Source organism: Callorhinus ursinus, unplaced genomic scaffold, assembly GCF_003265705.2.
Source record: "Callorhinus ursinus isolate GAN/ISIS: 27379988/994484 unplaced genomic scaffold, GSC_fseal_2.0 scaffold117, whole genome shotgun sequence".
In the NCBI taxonomy this organism is placed as follows: Eukaryota; Metazoa; Chordata; class Mammalia; order Carnivora; family Otariidae; genus Callorhinus; species Callorhinus ursinus.
In genome coordinates, this window is record NW_027397179.1 from 742,708 (window position 1) to 752,837 (window position 10,130).

The following is a 10,130-nucleotide window of genomic DNA, read 5'->3' on the forward strand; positions in this document are numbered from 1 at the left end:
CGATGGGAGGGACATTAATCACCTTTGCTGCACGCTCCCTCAGCGTGTAGGGGCTCTTCAGGGTCCCTGGCAATCCTGGCTACAAAGGTTGCTTGAAAAGGAGGAGAGGGAGAAGGGCCCAGGATCTGTCCCCCAGATCAGAGAGGCGGGAGGCAGCAGCTCAGTTAAAGCCAGGATCCCCCATCGCTGCCTTGGAGAAGCTGGTGGAAGGTAGAAGGCATCCGATGCTCAGCAAAATACACGTGAGCCAGTCTGCCAAATTCTGCTTTCAGTTTCAGGGGGAGCCCATCTGTGGGCCTCAGAGACAGGAGAGCCCCTCACTCCTGTGCTTACAAGACTTTGGCCAGAGAGCCAAGATATTAATGCCTCTGTCTTTTCCATCATTTTAACTTGAATCTTTGTGTATTTCAGGGCATCCCTGGTAGAAATGCAGATTCTCCCAGTTAACACCTTCCTTAGCACTTTACACCCTCATGGTCACATTGTAAGGATCACCCCATCCTGGGCAGAAGCACTGGAATTGGCCATTGACAGCGGTGGATTGGGTGGTCATCCCAGTCCAGGGTTGTGGTCAGAAGGCGGGGGTGGGGGTCTGGTTCTGCCCGCTGGGCACTGTGGCATTTCAACATTATTCCATAACCTCTCTGGGAATGTTTCCTCTGCTGTAAGACGGAGACTGTTGCACTACATACCCCGTGACGTGACGTGAGCACCTGTGAAGAAGTTACCTAAACTGTCAGGGACAGGACAGATGCTGGTGATGGGCATCCTGAGGCGAACCTAGACCTGGCATAGTGCTCGCTGGAGGTGGCCAGTGAGAACCAAAGGGAGGTGGCCAACACTGGAGAGGCTCCTCTGGGCGCATGCCTTCAAACCCCTGGGCTGGGTCAGGATGGGCCTCTGCCCACAGGACCACTCAGAGGCCAATGGCTGTGATACCAGGAAGATGGCGGGCACAGGTCCTGCCCTGGTGTGGATCAGAGGTGAGAGGGGGTGGGAGGGAAGCCAGACCCAGCTCTGTGCCTATACACCCTTGGGCGAGGGAGGTTATTTCACCCAGATGAACCTCATTGTCCTTCTCTGTCAAGGGGGACACTAGTAGACTGTCCTTGGAGAGTGACTCTGAGGGGAAATGCACGTGGACACATGTTTAGAGATGGGTGAGGGCAGTTTCTGTTGTAGGATCGGGGTCAGAATGGAGCTGTTTGCAGGGGCAAACCTAGATGTCAGTGTAGGGTGACCCTCTACCACAGTCCAGGGTGAGATCAGCAGCTAGCCCATGAAGAAGCCCCAAGGGGCTGCCTGCTGCCTCCCCCTCCCGATCCTGGTGGCCACCCTGGGGACATGTGGCAGGGGGAGAACTGCGCACTGGGAGACAGCAGGATGGAGGTGGCCGGTGACCTGGGGCAGAGGAGAGAAGCATGTTTCAAGGTGGGAAACGTGCTGGGCATCAAGGAGCCATGATACCTGCAGGAACCCATGGAAGACTGGCTGTACCTGGAGCCAGCAAGCAGGTGTGGGTGCCAGAAAACAAGGCTGGACTGGGGACAGTTGCACTGGGCTAGTGGCCCTTCTGTGAGATTGGGGATGTCAGCCTAAGAAGCACTGGAGAGTTTTAGGATTAGCTTTTTAAATTTGAGGAGGATTGCAAGTTTTTGTTTCGTATTTGTTTGCAGTACGTGTGGTCCCATTAATGTATGTTGTCCTAATAGGCAGAATCAAATAACAAAAATGTCAGCTAGTCAGCCCTCAGAAAATAAGAAAGCAGAGATTCTCCATGAAGCTGAGTTCAGCGTGGGGCTGCAGGATCATTGAGCGACAGAGTGTCAGGAGAGGGCCATATGGTGGCTGTAGCCAAGACAGAAGGATAGAGTGGGGGGCAGAGTGGGGAGGGTGAGGGTCAAGGGGGAGGTCCACATGATAGGAGATGCGGAGGAAGGACGGTGCTTGCTAGCAGATTGGAGGACCAGCAGGAGAGGTGGCCGGAGACCAGGGAGTAGAGTATCCTGGCTCCTTGGGAAGAGAGTACCTCGAGAGGTAAGGCGGGGTCAGCCACATCATGTGCTATGAGGGGCCACGTAAGCTAAGGACAGGGATGTGTCCCCACGACAGAGGCAGGCGCAGGGGCGGGGGTCAGCGTGCCAGCAGTTCAGGGCATGGGGGCTGCACGAGGTAACACTGGGCAGGTGGGTTCTGATGAGGTGCGGATGCCCCGGGGCCGGGGCTGGCGCTCCTTCCTCAGCCCTTACTAGCCAGGAAAACAGGACCAGGGACAACAGCTGGGGCCCTGTGATGGAAAGAGGAAGGCCCTGGTGGTTGAGCCTCGTACTTCACCAATCCGCAGGGACAGATGGCTGAGGAGTGGCCTCTCTAGGTGGTATCAGGCCATCCTCCAGGAAATGACCAAACCTCAACCACAGGGCATTCTGTGCCATGGGCATCATGTCACTTCAATCCCAGAGGGATTGGTGGAGCTTTCTGGCTCATCAACCACTGAATCTGTCCTGGCACACCAGCCGTGCCAGACCCGGGGCCCTCCCCAAGTACACCCATGCCTCATGCCTTTGCCCTGCTGCCCCATGAGGCCCAGCGCCCCCAGGCCTCCCTTCCTGCATGTTCAGAGTCCCTTGGACCCTGGAATTCTACTTGAGTATGAACCTGTGTTGTCATGCCGGCTCCTGGCTGACTGCCATTGGTCTCCCCACTACCCAAGGATGGCTAGTCTCTGGATGCTGGCCATAGCACCATCCTGTCTGGCTCTTCTCCCGGCTTGACCTGCTCTCCCAAGCCCCGCTGGCTGAATCTCTGGCTACGGCGGGGCTGAGTGGGTTTCTCCAGTTTGTTTCCTTGGGGTCTGTGCAACCCCCCCAACCCCAACTTGAACAAGCCATTGCAGATCTGGGTTAGTTATAAATAGCCAGGCCTGCAACTCTCCTTTTAGCTGAAAAGCAAAGTGAACGAGCAGAGAGGCACACCCGGCACGCGTTTTATTTTTAATCTTCTCCCTCTGTCTCAGAATGAACCCAGGTCCTGGCGCTCAGCATTTCTAGGAGTAGAGGCCCAAGACAAATGCCTGAGAAACAAAACCCAAGCAGCCCAGGGCCCTGGCTTTGCCCCTGTCTGCTGTGTGACCTCAGGCACTTGAATTGCCTCTCTGGGTCTTGGTTTCCTCACCTAGGGAGGGAGCAGTGGAGGTGATCACCTCCAGTAGTTTGACTTTAACTCTCTTCCTCTGCTCCCCCCACCCCCGCCTGTGCCCAGCAACACCTTTGGGAGGAGGGGGGCCCTGGAAAGCCCAGACCCAGGTGCAAGTGAGGCCACAATCAAACCCCAATTTTATGATGCTCAAATTCCTCATCCCCAGGCCTTTGCTCAAGTGTCCCCCAGCTGGGAACCTTCTCCCTCTATGCAAAATCTTTCCAGTCAGCAAAATCCTTGGAAAATCCCACCGTCACCTCCCCACAGTGAGCTTGGGAGGGGCTGTCTGGGTCAGGTTGTGGCTGAGTTGGACCCATGGCTGCCGCAGGTAGGGAGCCTGTGGGCAGGTGCCTGAGTGGGCGGTGGAGCTAGAGCAGAAGGCTAGGTGTGTGGTCTGGCCGTGGCCTGGTGGGGAGGGTGAGGCTGAAGGGGAGAGAGGGGCTGTGTTCCTGCAGGGCAGGGGCTGTGCAGCTTTGGTCTTTGTATCCCACTCCTCGCCTCTCCCCGCCCCCCTCCCCCACAGGCCGTTGCTTGTAACTGGGTCTCAGTGTTGGCAAAATTCCTTATGATTCTAGGTCCAGACATTCTGGGCTTATGTGAGAGTCCCTTCCAGAGAGTGTGCTCCCACCCAGCCACTACCCTTTGGCATTGCACAACTCCCTGCCACCAAGGCTGGTTTCCATAATGAGGAAACCGGGCTCAGAAAGGTTAGGTAACTTGTCAAAGATCACACAGCTGGATACATTTAGGAGTCCAAGTTAGGCATTTTTTGAAATCTGTGTGTATTAAATTTTAGAAAGTGCAGTACTCTTAAAGCAACGGGCAACTGCTCTTCCCGTGTCGTGAGTGCCCCGAGAACAAACGGGGCAGAGCTAGTGGCTTGGCAATGACACCCCAATGAGAAGCTATCCAGGGGCCTAGGGGGCCACTGGACATGCGTCTGTCCCTCTCCACCTCCCTCACCCTGGGGCGCCTGCCATTTGATGTCCTCAGGAAGTGCGGGAGGAAGACTGGGGTGATGTCTTCAAAGAGGAAATCCCTGGTGCTAATTGGCACTTAGAGACCTTTAGGCTAATTAACCTGTTTATTTGTCTCTGGAGTAAATTAGAGGGTTTAGCAGGGGAGGCAGAAGAGAGAGGTGTTGCTGCTGGCCACCTCCAGGGGGGCTATCTATATGGCCTCTCCCTGGGTAGTGTGGGCCACTGGGGAGGCCAGGAAGAGGGTTGGGAGGAGGGCTGGGGGGGGCCTGCCCTCCCCAGCATTGCCCTGCTCACTTCCCAGTGACGGCTGCTCTGGACACAGGGGAGCTGGGCCCCTCAGGAGTGCTGCCTGGGCTGGTTCTGGGTTCCCCCCAGACATCCCTCAGGAGGGAGGAGGAGCCGGAAGGAGGGAAGTGGAACGCATTCTTGGGGAGGCTCACCTCTCCGTCTTCTCCCAGCCCTGGTGCCCCAGCCGCCCTGCCACGTGGAGCCCCCGTTTCTGCGGGTTTTTTAGACCCCCGTGGCCAGAGTCCATGGATTTCCTGTCACCTTTGTTTGGAGGCACGACTATTTTTTAGATATAAGATGCTGGCCTGCTCACTTCTGCCTCAGACTTGATTCCAAGCTTTTTCCTTTCCCCAACGGCTGGCCAGACTAGTGTGGGGTTTCTAGTGGCTTAGAGATGTTGTGGGTGGGAAGGAGGGGGTTGGCTGGTCCCCCCACCTTCCGTCTGGTGCAGGGTGGGGAAGGGAGGGAAGTTCCTTCTGCGCTGGGCCCTGCCGGGTGGTTGTTGTGCTCTCCAAGGGGCAGGTGCTGCTTCTCAGGCCCCTGGGCACCTGTTGAAGGCTCGTGCCCCCCCGCCCCAGTTACAGGTGACCAAAGGCTGGCCCCTTTGGGAGTCTTCCAGGGCCATGTGGCTCCCACCCTAGCGTGTCATCCCCAGCCTCCTGCTAGCTGCTCAGGGGTCTGGCAGCCAGGGGCATTTGCAAACCTCCCCTTCCCCACCAGCTCTGTAGGACTCGCCTCGCCCCACGTGCTGCCCAGAATGGGTAGGGGTGACTGGCCCACCCTCAGTGCCCTTTCCTGTCCCGCAGGAGCCCAGGGCATTGTCCACAGCGGCCTGATCCCCTCCCTGGTATGGAAGCTGCAGAGGGAGGAGGAAGAGATCCAAGGGCTCCTCCTGGACACACTGGCGGCCTGCCTGATGGAGGATGCCACTGAGGCGCTGAGTACCCGCATGGTGCCCTTCCTGAAGCAGAAGCTCCTCAGCACCAATGATGACATTCGCAGCAAAGCTGCCCGCGCGCTCATTGCGGTCAGGTGAGCCCGGCCCGCGTGGACAGGGCGGGGAGGGCAGGGGCGGCCAGCCCGGAGGCTTCTGCTGAGGCTCAGAGAAGGCACCTGAGCTGCCCCCGGCCCCGCAGCAAGCCAGCCTACCCCAGAGCTCCAGGGAATCCACCTCAGGGCCTGCTTTCTGCACCCCGCCCCCCCACTGCTTGTGCCCTGGGGGAGGAGGACCCTGTCCCCTGGGGGGGGCCACTGTCCTAGTGGTCTGAGAGCTCAGCCCTCACAGTCCTGTATCCCAGGAAGCCCCCAGTCCTGGGCAGAACGAGATGGTTGGTCCCCCCTCCCTGTGAGGAAGGCAAGCACACACTGTGGCGGAGCTAGCAGTCACTGAGTACTAAGCGCTCCGTAGGTGCCAGGTATTATCTACAAACGGCACTCCTCCAAGGAAGGTGATTACCTTTTATAGGTAAGGAAACGGAGGGCACGTGTGTCCAGTCACTGGTGACCCAGGGTCACACGGAATTCCAGTCTAAATCCTGGCCTGGAACCTGAGGGAGCACAACACCTCAGAGCAGGGAGGGAGGGAAGCAGTGTGTGATCCCAGACAGAGACGCTTCCCAAGGACCAGTGGTCCCTTGTGCCCCCAAGTCCTTGCCTTAGATATGGCCACCTGCCTACATGCTGGCACCTCTTGCCTCCCCTGGCCCTGGCTGTCCCTCTAGCTGGGATTCTCTCTAGAGACCTGGGCCAGCATTTCTGTGAGTGTGGCCCCCGATCCAGACCCCGGGGAGCTTGTGAACAGGGAGATTCCGGGGCTTATACTGCAGACCGATCACCTTCTGGTCTTTGCTCAGAGGTCCCCTTCTAGTGAAGCCTCTGAGGACCCTACCCGCTCTAGAAAATGGCGGCCTCCACTAGGCCTGCCTGTGCCTTTCACCATGCCCTCCTTTTTTTGTGTCACCCCCAAGGGGAGTTCCTGAGGACAGAGCTTTGTTTGCTCTGCTTGCTGCTTGAGAGCAGGGCTTCAAAACAGGGGGAGCTTTGGTCCCCTGGGAGACAGGCAGCATTGTCTGGAGACATTTCTCGTTGTTCCAACTTGAGGGAGAAGGGCGCTCCTGGCCTCAAGGTGGGGAAGCCCTTGAGGGCGAATGCACGGGACAGCTGCCACCACAAAGAATCATCCAGCCCCACGGTCAGTCATGCTCTTGCCTCAGCGTCCAGACCAGGACCTGCCACGCTGCTCAGTCAGCCCTGGCCGTGGGAATGAACGAACACGCCGAATCCCTGCAGGCGGGGCCCAAGACTCTGCATCTTTGATCAAGTTCCCAAAGGGAGCTTGTGGGGAGTCCATCACATTCCTTTTCACAGCTTCATATAGTGCCAGGATTAGAAGTGACTTACAGTGTCCTCTCCCCTGAGGGTGGCTCTGCACGGGTGTCTCCCTGGCAGCTCGCCAGCTCCCATCGCTTAGCCCATCTCTGGCAACTCTGGCTCCTGCATGGAGTCAAAATGAGTGACCCTGGGTCCTGCTGCTCCCCATTTTGGAGCCTGGGGAACACGTCTGGTTTCTTCTTGGTGTGATACCTTAGGGCCAGGCTCCGTCACCCGCTGGCTCCTCCGCAGTTTGGCCTTCAGTGGTCCCAGGCTGTGCTCCTAGGTTGTCCCAGCATGGGGGTGAGACCCAAACCTCACACCAGAACTCCCTTGCACCCTGGTACCCCCTGGCCAGGCCCAAACCACCAGGGGGTCCCAACACAAGTCCTTCTGGTGTGCCCTGGGGTGGTCCTAGGCCCCGCCCCTCTCCTCTTTGCCAAGCGAAGCCACACAGCTGTCCCCTCTCTGGCCCAGCATCCCTCTGGAGGGCAAGAACCAGGTGTGGCGGCATGACGTCATCCCCATCCTGGTGCATCTGCTCAAGGACAAGGTGGAGGAGGTGCAGGCCAATGCCGCCGGGGCCCTCATGTATGCTGCGGTCACCACCCAAGGTGAGGCAGCCTGCTGGCCACCTGCATCCCCTGCGCAGGTGGTAGTTTACTGGGCATTGGGGGGGGGGTGGTCACTGCAGCCTCCAGCATGCTGTTTTCCAGAACTTTCATTTTGTGCTCAACATCCCAGCACTGCCCCCTCCCTGTCCTACCAAAATACTTTCCCAGGCCTGTTGCTGGAGTCCTTTCAAGTTTGGGCCAAGGCTCCACCCTCCCTTCTCTTCCTGGACACAGTGGGTCACCCTACCTGTGAGCCAGGTAGGGTGACCCCCTGGTCACTCCCATTAGGACCTCTGTCCCCTCCTGCCAGGCTATTCCCTGGGCCTGGAATTCCTGTCTCCAACCCAGGCCCCTTGTAAGCCTCGATTCTGGGATGAATTATGTAGTTTGCCATCCTTGATTTGGTTATCCTAATGCTTAAACAAACACTGGAGCCCTTGCTTCCGTGTTTTTTTTTTTTAAGATTTTATTTTATTTATTCATGAGAGGCAGAGGGAGAGAGAGAGAGGGAGAGAGAGAGAGAGAGAGAGAGAGAAGCAGAGGGAGAAGCAGGCTCCCAAGGAGCAGGGAGCCTGATGCGGGATTCGATCCCAGGACCCTGGGATCATGACCTGAGCCGAAGGCAGATGCTTAACCATCTGAGCCACCCAGGTGCCCCCTTCCATGTTGTTTTTTGATCGAAATTATTTTTTTTTCAGTGGGTGGGTGTGGGGAGCAAATAAGAGCATGAGATTACCTCTCCCACCAGGGGACCCCCTCGCCAGTGGGGCTTCCATGCTAAGTCATCCAATCCTGGCCACAGGAGCAACTGGGGTTGGTTTCCCCACCCGGAGGCCGGGGTTGGCCATCCCACGTGACCTCTGAAAGCTCTGTCTTTGTACATGCCCACAATTGCCTGCACCAGCCCCGTGCCCTGTGCTTTCTTGATGTTCCACGGAGGACTGAGTGGGTCTCTGATTCTCAGTCAGAGTTTGGAGGGAGTGGCAGAGGGTTGATGACCTAGAGGAGAAGCATGTCATGCAGGGGGCAGAGGACAGGGGCCAAGCCTCCTCTGGGAGGGATGTGGGTATTGACCCAAGGGACAATGGGAGTCAGCAGGGCCAAGGGTAGCCGCACAGCTTCCAACACAGAGAGAAGAGTTCACTAAGCACGGCAGGAAGCTGGGGGGCGGGGGCAACCACCTGGCCTTTCAGCAGGACAGGACAGCAGGAAGGTGCTGAAGGTTAAGGAGGGGCGTCTCCTTTACAGATTAATGTCTGCGTCCCCCACTAGACTATAAGTACTGGGAGGGAAAGAGCTCTGTGAGTTTTTGTGCCTGGCACAGAGTAGGTGCTCAAGAAATACTTACCACATAAATGAACAATTAGATTTTAATTTTTGTTGCCTTGAGAGAACTGGATTGCAGGACAGGCATCAGGGTGGGTGGGGAGAAGGCAGCTGAGGGGCTGGAGGGGCAGGAATGAGGAGGCCAAGGCTGGAGGCAGAGGAAGGTGCCAGGGCCTGCACGGGAGTGAGGGAAGGCACCTCCCCTGAGGCTGCACAGGCCGGAGGCCAGGGTTGGGCTGGGGTGAGAGGAGGTGGAACAGGATGGCCCCCTGAGGAACACCTGGTGTTGGTGGCCCACAGGGAAGTATGCTGCCCTGGACACAGAAGCCATCCACCCCCTCCTGAACCTGCTGTGCTCATCCTTGACCAAGGCACGCTTGAATGCCACCAAGGCCCTCACCATGCTGGCTGAGGCCCCTGAGGGCCGCAAGTTTCTGCAGTCTCAGGTGCCCATCTTCCGCACCCTTGAGAAAGACCCCAGTGAGGCAGTGCGGCGGGCAGCCCAGATTGCCATCAAAGTCATTGAATGGAAACCCTGAGCTGCTTGTTGGGCCAGACCTGATAAGCTGCTTGCCTGAATAAATGGGCTGAATCTCTTTATCTTGGGTCTGAATGGCACTTTATGCTCCTAGAGTGTGGTCACATCTCCCCTCTCTCCTACAAAGGGGAAACACCCGGCCCCGAAGGACTGGGTCATGGTGGCCAGGCGAGGAAGCATGGGCTAAGTCCAAGGCCCAGGGATGGAAGGGTGGCATCCCAGCTCTCTGTTTGGGCCAAGAGTCCCCTCAGAAGGTGGAGAGCAGGGCTGGGCCTTCCAGGTACAAGGAGGGGCCAGGAGTTATATTGTGAGAAGGAACACAGCTGGATCCAGCCCCACCCAAGCTTTAGACACTTGAGTGACCTGGCCCTTGGGTGTGGCTGGGCACTGGCCTTCTTAGCCAGTCCTGCCCCCCTCTCTCAGGAGGGAAGGTCAAAATGCCAGCCCATGTGGGCTCTTTCAGGAGGCGTATGAGTTGTATGAGGCCCCCTAGGGATGCCAAAACCAGCCACATAAAAAAAAAAAATTATACACCATGACCAACTGGAATTTATCCCAGGAATGCAAGGTTAGTTTAACATTTGAAAATGAATCAATGTAACATATATATATGATAAAGGACAGAAATCACATGATCATCTTAATAGATGCAGAAAAAGCATTTGATGAAATCCAATATCCATTTCTTAAAAAAAAAAAAAAATCCAAAGTAGGAATAGAGGGGAACATCTGCAAAAAGTCATAGCTAACATCATTCTCAATGGTGAGAAACTGGATGCGTTCCCCTGAAGATCAGGAACAGGAACAGGACAAGAA

The 10,130-nt window shown here is 56.9% G+C and overlaps 1 protein-coding gene across 1 annotated transcript in view; it reads left to right on the forward strand.

Annotated features, from left to right (window-relative positions):
* RSPH14 (radial spoke head 14 homolog) overlaps positions 1 to 9,376 on the forward strand; it is a 76,699-nt gene extending 67,323 nt beyond the window's left edge. Inside the window, exons 5-7 of the mRNA XM_025857343.2 lie at positions 5,273 to 5,498; positions 7,314 to 7,450; positions 9,077 to 9,376. Of these exons, the coding sequence (XP_025713128.1) occupies positions 5,273 to 5,498; positions 7,314 to 7,450; positions 9,077 to 9,315 (602 nt within the window). The 3' untranslated portion in view covers positions 9,316 to 9,376. The remainder of the gene's footprint in view (positions 1 to 5,272; positions 5,499 to 7,313; positions 7,451 to 9,076) is intronic.
* Positions 9,377 to 10,130: the final 754 nt, after the last annotated feature.